This window comes from Mytilus californianus, unplaced genomic scaffold (genome assembly GCF_021869535.1).
Source record: "Mytilus californianus isolate M0D057914Y unplaced genomic scaffold, xbMytCali1.0.p SCAF_13, whole genome shotgun sequence".
NCBI classification, from domain to species: Eukaryota; Metazoa; Mollusca; class Bivalvia; order Mytilida; family Mytilidae; genus Mytilus; species Mytilus californianus.
The window spans coordinates 972,065-998,339 of NW_026262615.1; the positions used below are offsets into that span (position 1 = coordinate 972,065).

At 33.9% G+C, this 26,275-nt stretch overlaps 1 protein-coding gene across 1 annotated transcript in view; it reads right to left on the minus strand.

Annotated features, from left to right (window-relative positions):
• Positions 1 to 18,742, minus strand: part of LOC127722979 (radical S-adenosyl methionine domain-containing protein 2-like) — a 31,094-nt gene extending 12,352 nt beyond the window's left edge. The window contains exons 1-2 of the mRNA XM_052229378.1: positions 18,043 to 18,742; positions 16,416 to 16,577 (exon numbers count right to left, since the gene is read on the minus strand). Coding sequence (XP_052085338.1) covers positions 16,416 to 16,577; positions 18,043 to 18,403 — 523 coding nt within the window. The 5' untranslated portion in view covers positions 18,404 to 18,742. The remainder of the gene's footprint in view (positions 1 to 16,415; positions 16,578 to 18,042) is intronic.
• Between the last annotated feature and the right edge of the window lie 7,533 nt (positions 18,743 to 26,275).

Genomic DNA, 26,275 nt, shown 5'->3' on the forward strand with positions numbered 1-26,275 from the left:
GTTTCACCCTCTACAACTACTGACTGTATTCTATCACTGAGGAAGTTGTTTATCCACTCATTTGTTTTACCGGTTATCCCATAATGCTTCAGTTTGTGGATGAGAAGGCTATGACTAACCTTATCAAATGCCTTGGAGAAGTCCATTATGAGACAATCTGTTTGTTTCCCCTGATCTAAGTTTTTAGTTACATCATCAATAAATTCAATCAGTTGTGATTCGCATGATAATCCCCTTTGAAACCCATGTTGAAGTGGATACATGATGTTGTGAGTATCTGCATGAGACATGATATGGCTAGTTATGATGTGCTCCATTAGTTTACATGCTATGCAAGTGAGAGAGACAGGCCTATAATTTATCGGATCGTATTTCTTCCCTTTCTTATACACTGGACAGACGTTTGCAGATTTCCAAATACAAGGTACTTCGCTTGTCTGATATGAGCAGCGGAATAATGTTGTCAGTATTGGTGCTATATGTAATGCAAGTTCCTTTAAGACTCTTGGTGTTATATTGTCTGGCCCAGCTGCCTTATTTGGATTAAGGTTATTTAGTAGTTTGTACACACCATTTTCTGTTATATTGATGTCCAAGATTTGTTCAAAGTTTCCGGACATGTTACACTGTTCTTGAGATTCTTTTTCTGTTATGGTGGTTTTGACTGAAAAGGCTTTCTGAAATTGGCCATTGAGTATGTCTGCTTTTTCTGTTGGCTCTGAATGTAAAGTTCCATTTGATTTTAGAGGTGGTATTTTACTCCCATCTGACCTTTTGTGTTTTATAAAGGTCCAGAACCTTTTCATACAGTTTGGTCTTTCTTGAGGTTTAATTAGGTCTGGTGGTGAAACTATACTGTCGATGTAATTCCAGTAAGCTTTCCTAATTTCTCTCTGTGTACGACGCTTAAGTTCTTTAAATTTGTCTCTATCTCCTCCATTACCCGATTTTTTCATTCTTTTGAACCATCTGTCTCTTTTTCGTATGAGACGCTTGATGTCAGATGTGATCCAGGGACTACCATCCTTTTTCCTAGCGGTCTTTTTCGGTACATTTTTTTCTATGCTCTCTTCAAGTTTGGTTTGGAAGTGTGTCCATAATGTATTTACTCCTGCCTTTTGTTCATTCATTAGGGTGATATCATGGTGTAAATTATTCATATCTATTTTCATAATCTCCCAATTTGCTTTTCTATATAACGGTATAATCCTTGGTTTTTGAATAGATTTCCGGGGGTTTAGATTAACTTCTGTGAAAACGATTTCATGGTCGGAGAGCCCAGGTAAGGTTTCAACTCTCATGAAGCTTTCAGGATGATTTGTTACAACAAGATCAAGAGTATTGGGTCCTCTGGTTGGTTTATTTACAAGCTGTGCCATCCCATTATCATCCAATATATCAGCAAATTTTTCATGATTTGTTGCACATTGGGTGTGCATCTTGATCTCTTTGTTAGTCCAATCCCAGCCTGGTAGGTTGAAATCACCAGCTGATATAATGAATGCATTTCGTATTTTACTGGCTCTTTCAATGCTTATTCCATATTCATTATATCCCTTTTCGTTTGATGTTTTGGGGTTGTAGTAACTAGATAGATAGACAGTTTTATGCCCGACAATTTCCATCTTGCACCAAGCAATTTCACAATCAGTTTGAAGTTCTGGTACTGATGAAGTGATGTATGTGTCTTTGACGGCAATGAGTACTCCCCCTCCACTTAAGTTTCTGTCATTTCTGTAAATATTGTACCCATCTGGAAAATATTGCGAGTCTTTTATTGATGAATCAAGCCAGGTTTCAGTTCCAAAAATTATATCTGGTTTTGTGCTTTCAATAAGATTTATAAGTTCGCCTTGTTTGTTTCTTATTGACTGGAAGTTGACATTTAATACTCGAATAGTCTTAGGATTTGAATCTTCTTGCTCCTTTTTCTTTTGTGTTTTCCGTTCTGGTGTTGAAGTATGTAATGGTTTTATGATGCTAGATGTTGGACTGCTGATGGATATATTTGATAGTATGCTGAAATGATTTGAAGTGCTGAATACCAAAGAATAGCAGAAGGTGGAGTAATTTGGACAATTACACATAATGCAATCCCATGCAATGGCGGAGTCATTCACATGTTCTAGGTAGGACTTAGTAAGCATAGCCTGGCAACTGATGTGGTACCATTGGTTGCATGTATCGCATACTATACCTCGTTCTTGCCATGTAACTGGTTGGTCGCATGTGCCACATGGATATACAGTTCCACTGGTGTTTGAACATTCAGGTCCAGGGTTAAGATTTACATCGTTTGATATAAGAATTAGTATCATTGAAAGATAGGTGAGATGGTTTATCATTTTACGATATATTAATCTTCTCTCATTCATACTAAGTATTTCAGTTCTAATGTTGTCAATGATGGTAAAATGGTTTATATACTCTGGGTTGTAGTTGTTAATAATGGTAAACATATGCTCCCCTTGTTTTGATTTTGTCAAAATATTTTGTTGGTCTGTTATTTTGGCTAGACATAGTTGGTATCCAAATGACAATAAAAATAGAAATATAATTAGTTGTGACATCTTTGGGCTGTGTAAGAAGGTGGTGATAAGATGAACCCACCTACACACCTTTCTTAACTTCCACTTGACTGTCGAGCTGTCAGATTTCTATTTCGTATTTGCCGCCATTTTGTTCTTTGTTTACATAGGTAACCGCTTTCTAACTCAGGATTTCGTTGTTGATTGATGTTGGTTGGTCCTAACTTTTATGTTGCAATGAATGTAATAGATAATGGAACACCTTTACCCAACTTACATTGATTTAAATAAATTTTACAAAGGATACAAATAACTTTAGTAAGACTTTTCTTGGAGAAAAAAAGTCCTTTCATGTTCCAACTGATTTAGTTCTGACGAGTTCTAACCCTGTTCTCGTTAAGGCACGAAAACACGCCATTGTAATAACACTAGCTGGGTCTTGTTTTCATCAGAATTCCTCAGCTCTCAAAAAAGAAGCATGCTTCTATTCAATATTTTTACCGGAAATCTACTTTCGTTTTAATTCATTGCTAAGTGTAATGTTAAATCCCGAGCAATACGAAAAGAGTTATGACGACATGACTAACGCTAATTGATGAATGTTCCGAATGATCGATGTTGACGGATGTGTGTAGAATTCGAAAGAGAGGAAAAATTCACCAATTTGTTTATTGTTTACTGCATCTCTTCACAGATTTACAGATTTATATTGTTTTGAACATTGTATTTATCCATGAGTGACCCTATAGAAAACTTTTTTACATTTTACACAAAAGAAAGGATTTTCACCTGTGACACTTTTTCCCGCCATTGAAAATCCCGTACAAAAAAAAAACGAAAAAAAAACACCAAACTTTTGTAAACAAACGAAAAAGTTTCATGCTTGCTGGCTTATTATAACCATCAATAACATTTGCTAGATAGCTTTATATATATTCATATAACCTGCAGCATCATTATTATATTATTTCTGTGTGCTTTATTTTCCTGCATTTATGTCCGAGATAAAACTTGAAAAGTTCAGTAACAAACCTATCATTGAACCTTAAGGTGTGAAAACCTATACACCAATTATCTATTCAGACAGCAAAGGCACATACCTGAGAGAGAACATTTTCCATCCACTCCAAGAAAATATTGTATGGAAGTGTTTCAAAGGCTCAAAATCTCGTGATTCAGTAAAGTGGCTCGAAAAGAACATCAAATCTTTAGTACTTAAATACAATAGAATCTGGCTATACATTTGGATAGGTACTTGTGACATAACAACTTTGGACCGCTCTATATTCCTCATAAACTTAACTTCCGAAGACACGTCTGAGATCGTAGAGCAAATCACAACAAATTTTCAGTTAATAGTCCAAATCATATCCGCATATCCTCAGTGTAAAGTAACATTCCTTGAAATACCAATATATTCCATAAGAAAGTGGAATTATTCTCATGCTCATATGAACCCAATTGAATTTCTGGAACAGGACAAAATTCTTGATACCCAAGTCTCAGCTCTAAATTCTAGTATCAAACTCTTAAATACTACTCTCAACAATTTTTCGCCAGACTTCTCGTACGATTTATACAGGACTTCAAGATACAGTACACATACGGATAAAGAAAAAGGGCTACACAAAACCAGGAAATATTTAAACACAAATCTATACAGGGACGGCATCCACCCAACTCCTCTTTTGGCAAAAGTCTGGTTAAAGAAATTCACGCTGAGAATTATAAGAGACTGCTGGATCTAAACTAAAATCGTAGACTCTCGGTAAGTGTGGTTGTTCCGCGCTATACCTAGCATCTAAATTATTTACTTGTAAGTCTACAAAAGAAAATACGACATTTATCTACTAGGTCAGTGTGGTTGTGCCGCGCTATACCTATCATCATCAAATCAGATATAACCAGCCATCAACTATCCTACAAGATTAATCCATGTTATAACAAAAACTGTATGAGTCTGTAGATATACTTATGTTTAAAAGTAGTTCGTTTAAACAATAAATGCTGAGCTAACAAGTTTACATTTTATATCATCTGGTAAGTGTGGTTGTACCGCGCTATACCCAGTAATCATAACTATAGTAGCATAACTGCACACATTGGTTAATAAAGTATATTTCCACTTTATCTTCCTGATCCCTGGTAAGTGTGGTTGTACCGCGCTATACCTTGTCATTTAAGTAGAGGATAAGGAAATCTTGGCTGACAAAGCATACTCCAGTATTTCTTCACAAAGTAAGACCAAACAAACAAATTTCCCCTGGTAAGTGTGGTTGTGCCGCGCTATACCTTATCAAAGTTGTGTTATAGCAAAACCTGGGTTTGCAAAGCATATCTCAGTTTTCTTGGTCGTGGGTAAGTGTGGCTGTACCGCGCTATACCGCATCATTTAAATAGTGGAGTAGCAAAATCTTGGTGGACAAAGCATCTCTTTCATATATTATCTAAATAGCAAACAAAATTAACTTGTTAAATCTCACCTGTTGTAAGGGCGGTTGATCTGTGCTATAACTTATCATAGAAGGAAAATAACAAAATCTTGGGCTGAAATCTATCTAAAGAGCAAACACGCACAATTTATCCTGGGTAAGTGTGGTTGTTCCGCGCTAAACCCTCTATAAAAACTTTTTTGATTAAAAACAGCACTAGCATAAAATGGCAAACAGTAGCACTAGTAATGAGGTGGGCAATAGTCAGTCTCTATCACTGCGTCGCAGTCAAAGATCTAATACAAATCTAAGGAGATCGGATCCAACACCAAATCATGTTGATAATAAAATACCTACTTTTCAGAAAGACTATCAACTCAATGTTAATAAGGCTATCAGCAAGAAACTATCAGGTTGCTCAGATTCTATGATCAGATATGAAATGAAACAAAAGAAAAATCTTTGTATTCAACTTAACACATCATCATATCTAATCTTTAAACAAAAGCTTTTTGATATACTAGAGGGGGGTGGCTTTTTAGAACACTTTTCAGTCTTAAAAGAGAGAGTAAAAGATAAAAAAGGCCATGAAATAGAGATAAGGCTTAAAGTATCTGCCCAAAAGCATGATCATGCTAAGGCATACCAGAAATATACCATAAATTTATACCACTCACAGTCATCTGCACTAGTTAATGGACCCAAGGCAGACTTATTTATGGAAACTATCCTCCCGCAAATTGAAAAATTTCTGTCACAAAATGAAGACACTATTTGTGATATGAACAACAAAATTACTCAAGTGATAAGTCACAGCAATGTTGTCAGAAATCAAACTCATGATCATGACAGTGACCAAACACACACAAAGGGAGCTTCATTTATTGACTCCCCGTGTCACCCTATAACATCGAAATCTGATCTAGATCAGGAACAAGAATATTTATGTCCAGTATGCAATGGTAAAGCAGATAAAGACACCATAGAATGTGAAAGTTGTGATCACTGGTTCCACTTTAGCTGTGTTGGCTTAACAAAAGGCAAGGTAAACAAGATGTCAAACGTACCTTACATATGCAATGGTTGTAATGAGAACGAACTTTATAATGATGACCGTACGTCGCATCTAAATCTTGGCATATTACCTTCACTAGCAAAAGCCCATGAAAACCAACCTTCAGGCTCATTAATTAAAACATCAACCACCGAAGTTACCAAACCAAATTCATCCACTATGAGAAAAAGTAATCCAATCTTGTCGAACCACTCAAACCAAGCTGAAAGTGTTAATGACCAAATGTCAACCAAAGAGTATAGCAAGAGCAAGAGTGACCAAACTGCACTTGAGAATTGCATGTACATCAACACTCCTGTTGACCACTCTGTTGCAAAAGAAACAATCAATATTCCGATTGACCAAATTCCTTTCGAAGAAACCACCAATATTCAGTCTAAAGTAACTTCTATGAAGGAAACCAATAATACTCTGAACAGCAACAATAGTATAACTATAAATAAAATAGCAAAAACTTCTAACTTGTCAACTTCAACAAAACCTAAAACCACTTCAAGACCAAAAACCGGTACAAATAACCGGGATATGGAGCTACATGGTTACGTAACAGAATTAGAACAAAAGCTAAAGGACCAAGAGAAAACAATAAAACTTCTTCAAAAGAAAGAATCTTTGACCAACAAAACACAAAATAGCAGTTACGATGCAGAAGGGCATATCCACAACAGCATGGATCCCAACAACCAAAATCAACAAATTAACCAGAATTGCCATAGAATAGATCCTTTTAACATATATGAAAGGATGCACCATATGGAAATACAGGCCTTAGAATCTCGAATTAGAGCAATTGAAGTTCAATCAACCCAAAATTTATCCATCTGCTCTGCGCTAACTACGCAAATGGCCTTACAGATACAACAGAGTATGGCCACAATGAACCATCAAATTAGGCAACTAAACCAACAAAATCAATTTGCCAACCACCAACCAACATGGACCCAACATACCAACTTTAACAATCAAGGTCCACACTTGTTTCAACAACAAAATCAATTTCTCAATCCTCAACCAACATGGACCCAACATCCAAACTTTAACAATCCAGGTCCACACTCGTTTCAACAACATCCAAATGTCCATCTGTTTCCCCAACCTCCAGCTTACCTTACCAACTTACACATCCTCCACCAATTATTCAACATACAAGACAGCCGTTTCCTCCTCATTTCAATGCCATGCATCAGCTCCCTCAGGCTAACATACTTAACAACTCAAATTTTCAAAGAAATGATCGTAGTCACTATGCAGCTTCATCAACGAAAACTCATCCAACCTACCACAGGCAAAACGATCAAATACCGAAAAATCTATCAGATGATTCGCACTATCAAGAAAAACCTGTTCAAAAAGAATTGAACAAAGCGAAAACTCAATACAAATCTGATCAAATGAGTTCCAAAATCAATCAAAAAGAAAGAGCTGAGTACAACACCAACTCAATACTACTAGCACAAAGTATGGACACTGAACTGGCAACAAATACAGATGAGGCGAAAAGTCCAAAGTTGCAAATGGACATTGAACTGGCAACTAATACAGATGAGGGGAAAAGTCCAAAGTTTCAAAGTGTAAAAAAAATCTGGTAAGGAAAAGAGAAATATAATTGCATTGACTGACAATTCTGTGACTACGACTACTTCAACCAATATCCACCAATCACCATCCTGTGAAATAGAGCAAACAACAAAAGATATAGGAGCCTCATGTAGTGTCGATAGCACATCACAGAATTTTTTAGAACTTCCCGGCCTAAGGAAACAACCACCAGACAACAAATACACGTTTCTTTCTTACAGCCAAACCACGAGAGATTAAAAGTAACCACTTTCAATGAAGGGGTCAAAACCAATCAAAACTATATTTTAAACCTACTTAAAGCACAGGATACAATTCTGTGTGCTCAAGAACATTGGCTTTGGGACTATGAGAAAGGAAAACTGGATGAATTATTTCCAAATTTTAATAATTACATAAGATGTCATGATACATTCGATCCTATTGTAAATTTCCAAGCACCAAGGGGACAAGCGGGTATTGCTATCTTATGGCCTAAAAAGTGGAACGATTTAATTAGAAAATTGCCAGAAGGCAACGAAAGAGTTATTGCCATCTCTATTCAGACCAAGGATCGACAAGTTTGTATTATCAACTCATACCTACCAACTTTAAATACAAACTCAGTAATAAAATGTAGGGAAAAACATGCAAAAAAGTTGCTAACGATTAGTAAGCAGAAACACAGGATATGGGACCTACATGGAAGAAAGAGAGGTGAGGACACTTGTTTTTTGGAACTGAAGGAAGCAAAAAGAAATGTTAGAAAAAGATTACGGCAAGAGAGAGCAGCTGAATGTAAAGAATTTTATAAAAAACTGGAAAGTGAACCCAACTCTAAAAATTTCTACAGATTAATATGCAGAAATACAAACAGCACTAAAGAACTTGCTACAACCATACTATATGATGATCATGAACTCACCGATCCAGAAGAACAAAGGGAGGCAATGGCAAAATATTTTCAAAATTTAGCAACACCTAAGGACAATCCTGACTTTGATGAAAATTTCCTAAAGAACTGCCAATTCCGCTGTGAAATTATAAAAGAAATCTGTAGCTTATCTGATTTCAGTTCAGACAAATTCAACCCCGCCGAAATTTCAGAGGCAATATCAAATCTGAACAATGGAAAGGCATGCGATGAATATGGGCTTTCTGCTGAACACTTCAAATCTGCTGAAGAGGTTTTTGTTCCGTATCTTGTTTCTCTATTTAATCAAATTTTGGCTGAGAAAAAAGTACCAATCCAATTCAAAACCGGTATTCTTAATGCAGTATGCAAGAAAAATAAAGATGACAAAATACTTGATAACTACAGAGGCATCACCGTCTCGTCAATTATTGGAAAAAATTTTGAACATGTTATCCTTAATAGAATACTTCTGAAATTAGATAAACAATCAGAATTACAATTTGGCTTCACAAGTGGCCTCTCACCAGCAATGGCAGCACTACTAGTCTCTGAATCGGAACTTATATCAAAAAATCAAAAATCTAAATTAATTTTTGGACTTCTGGACTCACAAAAGGCATTTGATGTTGTTCATCATGATATTCTTCTCGACAAGTTATTTGACCAAAATATTGATCCAGATATTTGGGAAATCATTTTTGATATGTACAACAACCTCACCTCTAAAGTTAAATGGAAAAACGGATTTAGTAACAGCTTCCCTGTACGGCAAGGAGTCCGCCAAGGAGGAATTCTATCCACCCATTTGTACAAACTGTACATTAACGACCTACTTACAGAACTTGAAGAGAATGGTATGGGCCAGTACATCGGCACAAACTTTACGGGATGTCCAACCTGTGCAGATGATATTATACTTTTGTCATCAACTGAAGAAGAAATGCAATCTATGCTAGATACATCTAAAAGATACTCAGACAAACATAGATACAAGATCCATCCAACCAAAAGCGTTATAATTAATAAATATAGTAACTCAAAAACAACGAAGAGTGAAGTTCAATTCAAACTCGATGATAAAAACATGCCATCAGCTAATCAAGGTACACATCTGGGTATCATAAGAGCAATTAAAGACCAAAATAAAACAAACATCCAGGACAGAATTAGCTTAGCCAGAAGGACAGCCTATTCTCTTATTAACGTTGGAGTACATGGTACAAACGGATTAAACCCTAAAACTTCTTATATGATATACAGAGTATACGTTCTACCAAGGCTACTTTACAGCCTGGAAGTTCTGTCACTAAATAATGGGGACATTAAGTTGCTAAGAGATTTCCACGTGAATTTTTTGAGACAAATACAAGCTCTTCCCTCACGGACAGCAATTTCAGCAGTATACTTACTCTTGGGTGCGCTCCCCATAGAGGCAGAAATTCACAAAAGAGTTCTTAGCCTGTTCCACTCCATCTTTTCATCTAACAACGAGAATCTAAAAAAGGCTCTAGAGAGGCAATATGTCCTGCAAACACATGAACTAACTTTCCTTAACAGAGTAGCAGATCTTTTATACATGTATAATCTTCCTCCATGGACTTATCTGAAAGATCAATTGCCATCAAAGTTATCATGGAAATGCAAGGCAAGAGAAGCAATAAACAACTACTGGAAAGTGAATCTTCAAAGGGACGCCAATAGCAAAACAACACTAAAATTTCTCTGTATCCCTAATTTAGACATTGGAAAACCTCATACTATCTGGAATAGTCTACCACCAAATATTGGCGAACACAGGAAAGCAACAATAAAAGCAAGGCTATGCACAGGGACATATATATTTCAATCACAGAAAGCTCGTTTCTCAAATATTAACCTTGATGCAACTTGCCAAATTTGTCAACTGGAAGAAGAAGGTATCATCCATTTTCTCACTCGCTGTCCCGTTCTGGAAGGCATACGCAGAGAATCTCTAAGTGTTATCAAAAGAATTACCATCAGTAAAATTGGACTAGGAAACTGGAATTCCAACTTTCACGAGAGAACTTGTATTGCCCAACTAATTTTGGATTGTCAGCAACTGGCTCTAAACAATATTCTCCCTCATGATGACCTTTTTCTTAATTCAATAGAAGAATTAAGCAGGAACTTATGTTATAGACTCCATCTAAAAAGAGTGTCTTCTCTTAATGTCTAGTTGTCATAAGGTCAGTGTGGTTGTACCGCGCTATACCTTAAACAACTATCTTCAACTTCATAAAATAAAATATGGCTTTTTTCTCCAATCTAAGGAATAATCATTTATGCTTCTTCGACAGTACAACTAGGTCAGTGTGGGTGTTCCGCGCTAAACCTAACATCAATCTTTTACACAGAATTAAATGCTGCAAAAATCTAAATGTTTAAATCTTCATTTAATTTAGGTTAATATGGCTGTTCCGCGCTATACCTTCAATTGCTTTCTTTAACTCCGTAAAATGAAACAACTGAAACAACGTTTATCTTTAATCTAAAGTCATCATAAAGGTTTTTGGGCAGAGCAACTAGGTCAGTGTGGGTGTTCCGCGCTAAACCTATCAATCCTTTACGTAAAATTAAATGCTGAGAAAATCCATGAAATTTTAGAATAACTGGTCAGTGTGGTTGTGCCGCGCTATATCTATAGTTGGAATAAATATACATGTTTACCGTTAGCTTTAATACCCAGTAGCTTCACATATATATATATATATAACAGATAGATAATGGCTATGCATAATTAGATCGCTTAGGACATATAAGCTTATATGCATGATTTTATTGATTTTATATCGCCTAGTAGTGCTCATAGACAGATGTAGTAACTCCAGCATGTAGCAGGCAGGAAGCTGAAAACTCGTTATTTTTTTACCTTTAAGTAACATTGTTTAGTGAATGTAAAGATTTTTTACTATAATGCATGCCCTGTAAATAATATTCAAAACTTTTTTATTTTTAAAAATTTTATTAATAACTTTTAAACTGTGACCCATTTTTAATGTACATAAAAGTTATTATTAGTATCTTTGCAGGGATTTAACTGTACATAATGTTATTTTTAAATAGTTAGGTATTCACTTAATAATTTTTTATAAGGATTAACCAACCTTAATTCAGTAAGGTTGGTGTACTCCAACTATTGGAGGAAGATATAGAGGAAAGAAGAAGAATTGGATAAAGACAGAGAAGATCGAAATGTTTTCATCACCACGTGTACCTTTAAGCAACGGAAAATTTCAACAGGGACCCTTTCAACGCTCTATTTTTAGAACGAAAGGACATTTCCGATTTTCAATATTACAAAAATAGATTTACGCGACGACTATGTAATAGATAAGGGTAAATAGCGCACACGATAGCGACTAAAAGCGTTAAGAACTCATGGTTTTGACAAATTATTGGGTTTTCCTTTGCATGAATTGGGTTTTAGAACGCTGCAATGGGCACTTGCAAGCATTGGGTTTTCCATTATTTTTATTGCGTGATCACACACATACGCAGCTTATCTGGAGCTCTGCGGTCACCATAAATTCAACAACAAATAAGTGTCTACACTAAATGTCAAGGTCAAAGTCATTCGACAGAAAAGTGTCTTTACTGTATGTCAAGCGCTACGTTACCCAACCGGTATGTGTCTGTACTACATATCAAGCACTATGTCTCCCAACAGATAAGTGTCTGGACTATATATCAAGATATAAGTCAACCAACTGATAAGTGTCTCTATTATTTGTCAAGCCCCAAGTCGCCCAACATATAAGTGTCTGCAATATATGTCAAGCTCTAAGTCACTTAACAGATAAGTGTCTGGACTATATGTCAAGATCTAAGTCAACGAACTGATATACTTTACTATATATCATGCACTAATTTACCCAAAAGATACGTGTTTGGACTATATATCAAGCTCTTACTCGCCCAAAAGATAAGTGTCTATATTATATGCTAAGCCCAAAGTCGCTCAACATGTATATTTAAGAGTCTATACTAAATCTCAATCCCTAGGTCGCCCAACAGATAAGTGTCTGTAATATACGTCAAGATCTAAGTCACTTAACAGATAAATGTCTATACTATATGTCAAGCCCCAAGTCGCCCAACAGATAAGTGTCTATAATATACGTCAAGATCTAAGTCACTTAACAAATAAATAGACAATAATAGTGTACTGACTTGACATATCAACGATATAAGGATGAGGCTTAGAAACGGGGAAATGCGAGGCTCTGCCGAGCTTTTTCCCCGTTTCGGGCCGAATCCTTATATCGTTGATATGTCAAGTCAATACACTATCATTGTCTCTATACTGCAATCTAGAAAAAAAAACATTTTCAATTGTTGTTTATTGTGTTATTGTTATTTATTTGATTTAAATATTGGGAAAAATCCCCCTTTAAAAAGGCCTCACATCTGGCGGAGAAATATACAACACAATGAAATGTACATTACCTGTTGAAACCAATCGGTGATGAAAGAATTCGTTTGAGTATGGACTAAAATATCAACAATAAGCATAAAACATGATGATTTATAGGTTTTAAACAAAAGATATTAACAAGTGATCGAAATATGTTTTTCCAACAATTGTAAAAGAAATAAGTTTGAGTCGTTCCACGCTACAGGTTGAAGCGGTCGTCATGAATATAGACAATAATAGTGTATTGACTTGACATATCAACGATATAAGGATGAGGCTTAGAAACGGGGAAATTGGAGGCTTTGCCGAGCTTTTTTTCCCGTTTCGGGCCGAATCCTTATATCGTTGATATGTCAAGTCAATACACTATCATTGTCTTTATACTGCAATCTAGAAAAAAAAACATTTTCAATTGATGTTTATTGTGCTATTGTTATTTATTTGATTTAAATATTGGGAAAAATCCCCCTTTAAAAAGGCCTCATATCTGGCGGAGAAATATACAACACAATGAAATGTACATTACCTGTTGAAACCAATCGATGGTGAACGAATTCGTTTGAGTATGGACTAAAATATCAACAATAACCATAAAAAATAATGATTTATAGGGTTTAAACAAAAAATATTAACAAGTGAAACACTTTTTTCCAACAATTGTAAAAGAAATAAGTTTGAGTCGTTCCACGCTTCGTTGTATACATTGGACACAAGGACAGGTTGAAGAGGTCGTCATGAATAATTAATTATAGTTCCGGCTCTACTATTTAAATATTCATGAGGAAAAGTGATATCGGGTCAGTAACTGTATATGATATAGAAATATACAGTCAACGCATGTTGACTGCTCAAATAGAACGAGTGCAGTATATAAGTGTCTATACTACATGTCAAGGTCTAAGTCAACCAACAGATAAGTGTCATTTCTAAATCGGTCAAACTCTAACTCGTCCAAAACACAAGTGACTTTACTATATGTCAAGCCCTAAGTCGCCCAACAGATTAGTGTCTTTTCCATTTGTCAAGCCCCAAGTCGCCCAACAGATAAGTGTCTATCGTATATGTCAAGGTCAACTTAGATATCTATTAGTCGAAAAAACATAATTGTACATTTGCCTAAATATTTGATTGATTGGGGTTTGGTTAATGTCCAGTGGCAATATTTCATGCATGTTTAGGACGAGAAGAGTATATTGAATCTGTGTTACAACATTTTCGCTAGCCAAAAGTTACGATCCAGTTCCCTCCTGTGGGGGACTGGATCGTAACCCTTGGATAGCGAGGATGGTGCTACAATGATTAATGACCAATTTCCATGAAAAGTCAACATCTGAAAGTTGTACTGGAATATTAATGAGTCTAGTATACATCACATTTAATACTTCACAATAATTTATCCATAAAAGTGGTAAACATTATTAATGAAGACAGATTTAATACACCGTTGCAAAGTAATAATGCTTTTTTGGATGCGGCATCCGCAACAAACATGAATAAACAAAGCTTTACTTCCAACAGAGTTTTGAAAAAAGTACAGATTATCCTTCTCATCTTATCCGATAATTTTTCAAAACTTTTCTTAATGTACCAAAAAAACAGCAGTTTATAACCAACTTTGGCATTCATGAGTTGGTTATATGATCATAAATTGTAAATGCCTTTTTTTTTTTTTATTAAAAATGCCATAATATTGTTAGAGCATGAAATTGCACGTATGAAATTGTTATGTTATAACTGTTACCAAAGATCATGAAGATGCATGAAAGCCTTTTAAAATTATATAACTGTTGTGAAATAAATTCAGCGGAAATTCATCTCGATTCGTTATATGTTATCTATTCAGTCATCTAAACAAAGGATGCTGATGTTTAACTATTTCCTTCGATCAGTCATCAAATCAAAGGATATTGTGTTTCCTTAACTTTTACTATACATGTATTTTCAAACAAAACTATTGATTTCGTTTTTCTGTTCATATTCGCTTGATAAATTTGTGTATTAATCATAACTTCTTACACATGCATCGATAGACTAAATACTATATTTGAATTAATTAACTAAAATCAATATTTTGAATTTATTTTTAGTCCTTCAATGTAAAACGTGTACTGTGTAACATACAATTACTTGTAAAACTCCTTCAAATAGAACTGTATGATATGGTATGAATGCCCTTTACCGTCAGGCGTCAAATGGTCATTTTCGGCTACCGTTAGCGTCAAATTGGTTAAAATTTTACCGTGATTCGTCAAAATATCCTTATCGTGATTCGTCAGAGGTCTCAACTAATAATTTTTACCGTTATTTTTGAAAAAAATTTAACGTGATTCGTCAAAATCAGTCGAATTTTTTATCGTCTTAAAGAAAGTGTACAATTTATAGTCATGCACCAAGAATTACCGTTAACGTCATATGGCAAGATTTTTTTACCGTCATTCGTCATGAAGGTATCCCCATTATGACCCTCCTGTGTGGGCTATTCTTTGATTGTTCAGTATGGAACGCCACAACTGCCTTATGATAACGATAATCATATCATTAAGTGTTGACATATAACATGAAGCACATTTTCGATACTATAACGACATTTGACTATATACTACTCTGTCAATTTTCTATATCACTAAAATAAATTTATATACTATATAGACGTTTTGATATAACATGAAGTTACCTTTTCATACTATTCTGTCATGTTACTTTGTCATGAAGATATTCTTTTATACTATGAAGACATCTTGATATAACAAGGAGCCTTTTCATACTGATTTGTCATTTTACTATACTATTCTCTCATATTACTATCTTACGACGACAAAGTCGTCTACTACAAAAACATCTTGATATAATATGGAGCCACCTTTTCATACTGTCTTATCACCTCACTATGTTATTCTGACAGATTACTATATCATAATGATACATCTTTATACTATAAAGACGTATTAATAAAACAGTAATGATGACCAAGGAATATAAAAAAAAATTGCCTCCACCCCCTTTATATATGAAAAAAGTCAATAAGTCTGGAAGAAAAAATCAAAATTTCCCCCTAAATTATACAGACCATTAGACTATCATTATAACAGCAGTGTAAGTTTGAAGTTTACTTTCATAGTGATAAAATTCTTAATTTTTAATTTGATAGTTTTTGCTGTAAAGTTCACTTATTCAGGTAATAAGCGGAGAAAAAGCAAATACCAATTTTAAAGTCTTTGGTTTGACCCGGCCGGATTTCGAATCCACGACCTCCCGCAATCGTGGCTGACACGGTACCACGAGCAAACAAATAGAGAACAATAGGCAAAAAAATAGAGAATGATATGGGGTGTTAATTAAGATATGAAGAATGGAGATTAATTGGCAAAACAGACAAAGAATAGAGACAAATAGTCTAAAATTTTATCAAATAAAGACATAAAGGACCCCGCATCCAGTCTCACATGTATATTAAAATGTTATTCATACTCACCATACTTTTTAAACCATTTTTCTGTAACCAAACTTCCATTACTAACAATAGTCACACTCGGCAGTGCCAAATCTTTCTTACAAAATCTACAGAGTTCACCAACATAGTCGCCACGCTTAACTACAAAAGGTTCTCCACCAGAGAAGTTCATTTTCTCCATACCTGCAGGATTTAAAAAAAAGTATATGCTAAATACAAACTTGGAAATTTAGTTAGCCACCAGACTGACATATCATTTGGTCCCACCTCCTCCACCCCCTCCCCGCCCTCCCTAAAACAGACAAAAATGTAATTTATATGTAAAATTATAGTCAAAATATGTTCCTCTAACTCCTTATTCTCAGGAGCGCCCCCTTTACATCAAATTCTGGATCCGCGCCTGACATCTCCTTAGGCATGGACTATTTGACTTTCGGGGGGAGGGGGGGGGTTGTTTTTTTTTAAAATAATTTGGCCTCTATTTTGACCAAAAAAAATAATCTGGCCTATTCAGTTGCTAAAAAAAATATTCTGGCTTCATGTCCTATTCCTTTGTCTTTACAAATGTTGAAAAAAAATATTCTTGCTTTGGATTGACAAAAAAAAAAATTCTTGCTCGGTTTGCATGATAAAAAAATATGGCTTGATATAAAAACCCAGCCTCCCCCAGAAAGTCAAATGGTCCATGCCTTATCTTCATATTTTTTCCAAGGGCTAGTTATCAGATAACCTTTACATTTAAATGAAGTTCCTTGAAATTAACAATGAATGAACTGTATTCGTTATGTTCCAAGTATGACTATAAATAAGGAAATGTGGGGTATGTATAAATGAGACAGCAACCCAACAACAAAATAACCTAACACATGTAAAAATGTTTTCATATGTTTTAACTTTGATTAGTAACACTCTGATTCCAAAACTTGAAATGCCTTTTTTACCGCGTTAATAAAACTTAAAAGAGTTATTCGTTGGTTCAAAACTACATAATTTTTTCGACAAACAGTAATTCATTTTCTTAACTTCCTTAAAGTTCTCAAAGAACCAATCTGTTTTGAAGTATGGTAGCTACATTAATGGTACATTACATATATAAATGTAGAAGTTATCCATACATAGATATAAGAAGATGTGGTATGAGTGCCAATGAGACAACTCTCCATCCAAGTCACAATTTGTAAAAGTAAACCATTATAGGTCAAAGTACGGCCTTTAACACGGAGCCTTGGCTCACACCGAACAGCAAGCTATAATGGGCCCAAAAAAATGGCTAGTGTAAAACCATTCAAACAGGAAAACCAACAGTCTAATCTATATAAAAAACGAGAAACACTTATGAACCACATGCTCTTTCAAGTCCCTAATTCCTCCTGGTAAGTTGGTTTAAAAATTACATTTCCGTTTACATTGTAAGACTATGTCTAGCCATGGATAAAAAAGGGGATCAGTCTTAATCTCGTCGAGTTTTATTTGATTGTAAACATAATTCTAAAAAAAGGATTTTAAGTTCCCCGGGTCCCTAACCCATACCCTCCCCCTTTCTTCTGAGTTAGCTACTCCAACTATTTCTTCATCAATCATGATAAAGGTGGTTGGGCGATGTAAGAATTTCATCATTTTTTGCCTTAAAATTATTGAATTTTCTTACCTTTTTTCTTCAGTAATTCGAGTCCTCTTTTAGCTTGTTCCAGTGGGAGAACAAACGATGTCTTAGCTGTGTGGAAACAAAATCCACAACTATAGTTACATTGTCGTGTGAAATGATAGTTCACACTTAAAGGTTTTACATTTGATTCACTTAGCGGGATCCATTCCTCTGCTGATTTAGTCTTTCCATCATTTTCCTCCTTGCGTTGGTCCGATTCTCCTACCGAAATATTGACTGTAGATATCTTTCTTTTTGGTGCATATTTTCTTGCCCCTATTCTCCGCACCACGAAAGTTGCTACTAATATGAAAACTAAAACAAATAAGCAAGAAGCAGCAATAACTGTAAGAAATAATTCCATTTTGTTTAAAAACCTGTTTTACGGCATACGAAACAATGTATATTTATGTCATTAAAACTATGTCTTGACCTGGAAATTCTCAACCATTTTCAAAAAATTGTGAATTTAGCAATATGATATGAGTATTTTTAGTTAGTGTTGTAAACCACTACATGTAGCAATACTAATTATCTAAATGACGAGTCTTATTTGATCATAAACCGACACATATAAAAGCACATTTTGAATATTATACGAGGAAATTATACGGTAACATCTGGAACTAATATAGTTCAACTTCAATGTAACATTCAAATTGAAAGTGAAAGTACAATTGCTATCAAGTTTCTGAAAAATGTACTTCCGACTTGTAACGTTAAACATCTATAAAATAAAATGATATCAGTTCTTATTTACTAAATCATATCAACTTTCAACATGTTTAAAGAGTCTTTTTCGACAAATCAGTCAAGGTGATCTTGATAAATGCATTTAAAGAGTACAAAAATCAAATCGTTTATCTATAAAATATTTTCTTCGGTCCATAGGTTGATATATTCGATTCTATTTGTAGTTGTTATTAAGAACGTGTATAATAATATATGACATACATTTGATTTCAATTTTTTATTTGTTTATGTTGTTATGCAATAAAGAAAAGGCTACCTTTTATTAAAATGCTTATTAATGTACTTGAGATAGTACAGAATGATGTTGCTGTTTAAGTCAAACGTTTATTTTTTTTAATATGTTTCAATCATGTATGGGAAATCAAAATACGTTCTCAAAGAAACGACTTATTGCTATGGGGAATATATTAGTGAGGGTGGTAAAGGAGGGAGAGGGGTGCTTGCACGGAAAAAACGTGAAATAAGACATAATTTCACGTAGAACGTGAAATAATTACTGTCATGAACGTAGTACGAAAAATAAAGAACCTTTTGTGACTGAGTCACTGTCTTCTTGTATATATAAAATCTCTGTTTTACTTGTTACTCCCGATTTAGTATACACATTTATGATGTAAATGGTTAACGGCTTTTAAAAAAGCATTTCTGGACGATTCCTGCCAAGTATTTGAATTTTATTTGAAAAATACCGAGCACGCAAAAGAGCATTTAAAAATCACGATGCACGTAAAATTAAATAAGCAGAACACGTTGAACGAGGCACCTGTCTTGCACGACTGAACGTCAAATAAAAAAGTAAAAACACGTTGAACGTGAAAAGAAAAACGGCGATCACGTTGCACGAAAATAACCCTTTACCACACTCATTAGTGTAAATATTCATGAAGATTTATGGAAAATCTGTATCTAATTTTATACAAATTATTACAAGTGTTGACACAGATCAGTGCGGATAGTGCTGTGATGACAATAGTTGCCTGTTTCATATTACTAGGGTTTAAATTATCATTACTTTTATCAAGTTACAATCATTGTTAATGTGTTAACAATTGGTCTAGATCTTTTATGAAATGTGCAAATTTGAGAGTAGTATGTAATTCATGTGTAAATAGATATAAGATGTGGTATGAGTGCCAATGAGACAACTCTCCATCCAAGTCAACATTTATAAAAGTAAACCATAATAGGTCAAAGTACGGTCTTCAACACGGAGCCTTGGCTCACACCGAACAGTAAGCTATAAAGGGCCCCAAAAATTACTAGTGTAAAACATTCAAACGGGAAAACCAACGGTCTAATCTATATAAACAACGAGAAACGAGAAACACTTATGAACCACATCAACAAACGACAACTACTGAACATCAGATTCCTGACTTAGGACAGGTGCAAACAAATGCAGCGGGTTTAAACGTTTTAATGGTACCAAACCTTCACCCTTTTTCTGAAACAATAGTGTAACATCACAAAATAGAAAGACACACTATAAAATATCAACTGAAATAGCTTAACTCAATCAAAGGACATATTAACACCAGTGAACATACACTGAACAAATAAATTTGACCTATGATACAATGTAAATACAAATAAATAAACTAAGGGAAGAGTAATAAAAGTAACATGTTATATCGGTATGAAATGTTAAACAATTTAAGCAAAACAATATCCTCGAACAAAAATATCAGCCATTTGCAATTACTTTTAACACAAGTAAATGAAAATAATTTTGTTGTTAGGTATACGTGTACAGTTCCAATAGAGAAAGGAAATTATTTACAAAACAAATAATTTTGATGTTCATAGTACGAAGTGAACATTTATAGTAATACCAAACACTTATCAAAGCTGGTATATAGACCAGATATAACCCTGAATAACTTTAAATAACAAAAAAGCATTACAATTAGTATCAACAGGTCAAATAAACAAGAAAGTACGATTTGAGAGTACTAAGACTTTTCATGTTAATATAGAAAATTATGTGTTTTATCATATTTACGGCTGTATTCTCTAAAAATACTATATTTTTGTTTGATTCATTTTTTTCAACTTTGACACATAAGGGGAGATAACTCAGATAGTAGGGGAGATAACCCAGATAAAGTAATTCTTATAATAGAAAGTGATGTGAATTTACTTATTATAATATGTAGCAAGAAAACAAGTCCGGTGACCCCATTTTTTCTTTTTCTTATCTGAAAGCATGTTATAAGAGCTATCTTCTCACATTTTGTCTTCAAATTCTATGTTGTAGTTTTCTTTTTAGAACACAAAATTGGATTTTCCATGCATAATCTGTACAAAATCTGACAATTTTGCACAACCTGTAGCGTGAAAAAAAGTCCGGTGACCCATACTTTTTATTATATTTTGGAAAAAAGCATGATACAAACTACATGTTGACAAATTATTAAAAAATTCTATGGATTTTAGTTAAGACCCCCCATCCACCTTAAATGGAATCGTTTAGTTTGAATATTGAACGTTTGTCTAATTTCGGTTTTGGTTTGTTTATGGTGGCACGGTAGTATTTCCTGGCCCATGGGGATAATGATAGCCTTTTTAGAATTTTCACCACTTTCCAACACCGCCCAAAATTATACTGAAGTACTTTCAATATAATATTCAAAAATTAATTTGAATATGTATGACAACCGTTTACTTTTTTGCTATCTTTATAAAGCTAAGGCCATTATTGCTTTTATGTCTTTTATCATGCAGTGAATACAAAATTAAAAAAAAATCTTAAAAATTCATTTTCACCTGTATGTAAAATTATTTTGTATTTTTCTACACCTGATTCATCCCTTAGTTTGGGAAAGAATTTTCAGTAGATACTGTATTTTTTGTCCAATCATACTGTTCAGATACATTGACTTCAGTAGGGTACACAAAAGAGCAACCTAAATTCCGGGATGTAAATACTACAGTGTAATACCTTAACAAAGACATAACAAACTTGAAACCAGTCATGACACTTATGATGCATAGACTTCTTCATAGGAAACATATATTACAATAAAGACTACTAGTATTTCTTACCCCCAAAAAATAAAAAAATTATACCCCTACCCCAGCTGGCTGATTTTCTCTATTTTTTCATCTTACCACTTTTACTTAAGGAGTGAACAAAAACCAAATATATACTGTTTCAAATAAGCACAGAAGTAAATAAATGGTGATACACGAGGAATTATTGGATTGCTAACTCTATTTCTAGTTAATCTGACTGAAAGAAACAATATAAATACCAAATCATGAAAAAAGATAGTAAAGTCCGTTCCACATTTTACAGCATGCCTTACGTTCCTTTAAGCATTTTCCAGATTATGTAGGCAACATAACAAGATTCTTAAGATGGCAGCTGTAAACTATTGTTCTAAAATCTTTTTGACAATACATGTACTAGAATATATCTCTAAGTTGGCTGTTTGTCTCTTTCTCATGTATGCATTAAGTCAAATTATGTCTCCTTTCATAATCAGTTTACCTTTTTTGTGCTTTTCAGGGTCAGAAAATCAAAACAATTCATTGCATTTGCATAGAAAATAAATAAACTATCTAATCTATCTGACATACAATGATAATCACATTATTTGTCCAAGACAATTGTTCGCACCCTTTTTATAGGTTTTGTGTTTAATACATTTTTAATCGTGTTTAAGTAAATGTATTGCTATCAATAAGTTTTTTTGTATTGTTTCCTTTGGTGTTTTAGTTTGTTCCTTTAGTGAGATCCCCCCCAGTTTTTGAAGGGGTTCGTGTTGCTCAGTCTTTAGTTTTCTATGTTGTGTTTTGTGTACTATAGTTTGTCTTATAGTGTTTTGTGTACTATAGTTTGTCTAATAGTGTTTTGTGTACTATAGTTTGTCTAATAGTGTTTTGTGTACTATAGTTTGTCTTATAGTGTTTTGTGTACTATAGTTTGTCTTATAGTGTTTTGTGTACTATAGTTTGTCTAATAGTGTTTTGTGTACTATAGTTTGTCTAATAGTGTTTGTGTACTATAGTTTGTCTTTTAGTGTTTTGTGTACTATAGTGTGTCTAATAGTGTTTTGTGTACTATAGTGTGTCTTATAGTGTTTTGTGTACTATAGTGTGTCTTATAGTGTTTTGTGTACTATAGTTTGTTTTATAGTGTTTTGTGTACTATAGTTTGTCTTATAGTGTTTTGTGTACTATAGTTTGTCTTATAGTGTTGTGTGTACTATAGTTTGTCTAATAGTGTTTTGTGTACTATAGTTTGTCTTATAGTGTTTTGTGCACTATAGTTTGTCTAATAGTGTTTTGTGTACTATAGTTTGTCTAATAGTGTTTGTGTACTATAGTTTGTCTTATAGTGTTTTGTGTACTATAGTTTGTCTAATAGTGTTTTGTGTACTATAGTGTGTCTTATAGTGTTTTGTGTACTATAGTGTGTCTTATAATGTTTTGTGTACTATAGTTTGTCTTATAGTGTTTTGTGTACTATAGTTTGTAGTCTTATAGTGTTTTGTGTACTATAGTTTGTCTTATAGTGTTTTGTGTACTATAGTTTGTCTTATAGTGTTTTGTGTACTATAGTTTGTCTTTTGTGTACTATAGTTTGTCTTATAGTGTTTTGTGTACTATAGTTTGTCTTATAGTGTTTTGTGTACTATAGTTTGTCTTTTGTGTACTATAGTTTGTCTTTTGTGTACTATAGTTTGTCTTATAGTGTTTTGTGTACTATAGTTTGTCTAATAGTGTTTTGTGTACTATAGTGTGTCTTATAGTGTTTTGTGTACTATAGTGTGTCTTATAATGTTTTGTGTACTATAGTTTGTCTTATAGTGTTTTGTGTACTATAGTTTGTAGTCTTATAGTGTTTTGTGTACTATAGTTTGTCTTATAGTGTTTTGTGTACTATAGTTTGTCTTATAGTGTTTTGTGTACTATAGTTTGTCTTTTGTGTACTATAGTTTGTCTTATAGTGTTTTGTGTACTATAGTTTGTCTAATAGTGTTTTGTGTACTATAGTGTGTCTTATAGTGTTTTGTGTACTATAGTTTGTCTTTTGTGTACTATAGTTTGTCTTTTGTGTACTATAGTTTGTCTTTTGTGTACTATAGTTTGTCTAATAGTGTTTTGTGTACTATAGTTTGTCTTATAGTGTTTTGTTTACTATAGTTTGTCTTTTGTGTACTATAGTTTGTCTAATAGTGTTTTGTGTACTATAGTTTGTCTTATAGTGTTTTGTGTACTAAAGTTTGTCTTTTGTGTACTATAGTTTGTCTTTTTTGTACTATAGTTTGTCTTATAGTGTTTTGTGTACTATAGTTTGTCTTATAGTGTTTTGTGTACTATAGTTTGTCTTATAGTGTTTTGTGTACTATTGTTTGTCTTGTAGTGTTTTGTGTACTATAGTTTGTCTTATAGTGTTTTGTGTACTATAGTTTGTCTTATAGTGTTTTGAGTACTATAGTTTGTCTAATAGTGTTTTGTGTACTATAGTTTGTCTTATAGTGTTTTGTGTACTATAGTTTGTCTTTTGTGTACTATAGTTTGTCTAATAGTGTTTTGTGTACTATAGTTTGTCTTATAGTGTTTTTCTTTTTTAGCCATAGTGTTGTCAGTTAACAGTCTTATCAATGTAAAGAAACTCCAAATGATAACTCTATTTCAGCTAAATATGGGGGCCAATTTCACCTTATTAAAATTATTTCATATTTTTCTTCACCTGATTCATCCCTTAGTTTGGGAAAGTATGTTCAGTAGATACTGTACTTTTTGTCCTATCACACTGTTCACACACATTGACTTAAGTAAGGTACACAAAAGAGCAACTTAAATTCTGGAAAAAGGTAATTATTTAATTGATTAAATATATTCTAAATAAGAATCACTATGAGAACCCGAATAAGGTTGCTGGGAGTATTTGGTATATAGGTTGAACGAACGCACTGGGTAATAGGTACGTTGTTACAGCGCATAGGCGACTTTGCGATTATAGTGCACTAGTAGAGCATAAGTCAGAGAGTGTACTGGTTTAGCAGTGTACAGGCGAAACAGACCAGATAGTGCACAGGTAAAGCATTGCATTCAAAGGTCTGATAGCGCACATGTTAGAAAGTGTACTGGTTGCTGCACGACATATACGGACTGTGCAAAGTCAGGAACACGTCCCACACATTGCTAGCGGCAAGTACATGATAGATATTTAAGACACAGTGCATCTTCAAATATCCAGAGGTAAACTCTGGAACGATACCCAGTAGTCTCTACACCGAGTACGTGACAGTACTTGTTAGATTAGTGTTAGCATGTTTGATCTTGGACGTATCATATTGTACTACATAATACTTCCATTGTTTGACAAACTTTTCCCCGGTAATTTATGCATGTATGTTCTATATCATTTGGTCTCTGGTGGGGAGTTGTCTCAATAGCAATCATACCACATCTTTTTATATATTTATTTCGTAATCGAGAGTACATGTACATTCAAATATAAAGATTCCTGTCAAGTTTGGTTCCAGTTGGCAAGACAGATTTTGCAAATGATTTAAATGTGAAAAGATTAGAAAATACCTCACACGACCCTTTGGTCTAGGTGAGCTAATAGATGCAAATTATATATTTGTCTTGTGTAATTTTTATTCTTTCTTGGGAGATATTTTTCAGCCTAGACTACCAAGACTTAAGTGATATAAGAAATATTTTATGTAAATATGGTTTTCATCTTGTGTAGCTAACACAAATATTTAATAATGTTGATATATTTATACATGAGCTAAAACACCTTTATTTCTGATGTTAAGGCATTTTTTTAACAATTCATCTAAATTCATACTTTATATATTTGACAGACATATTGCAAATTGAGATAGACCTGTTCATCAAAAATATATAACTTATATATGTAAATATCGTTTCTCAATATAGAGACAGACATATATTATAATGAAGATAGAGAAAATAGGTTATGTACTATGTGCAATAGCAAAACTATTGAAGACGAATACCATGTTACTTTAAAATGTAATATGAATAGTGATCTACGAAAACATTAACACATGCCATGGGCAAAATCTCTTTGTCCTTTCTTTGCAATAATCTGGATAATGAACAACAACAATCATGTTCGCAGTAACACAAGATTGATTTGGTGTTAGTAACACCAAAACGAGAAAAGGCACTCAGCGTACCACCAAACATAACCGACGTCAACAATAAATACAGACACTGAGAACGAAAATAAATGATATCACAAAGCAGTATAGAAGGGCAAATGAGGAAGAAAGAGAAGGGTTGAGCTAAGATCAATAATGTCGGAGAGAAGAAACAATCTACAAAAGCAGAAAGAATCAGAAAAGCAAGGAGAGAAAGAGGGAAGTAGAGATCAATATTTGTTTCCAACCCATACAAGTTTACCAAAGCAACACTAGACGGAACAAAGGCGGGATCGATACATCACAAAAGAGGAAGTGGAAGGACATCTATCACAGACACAAAGCGACGA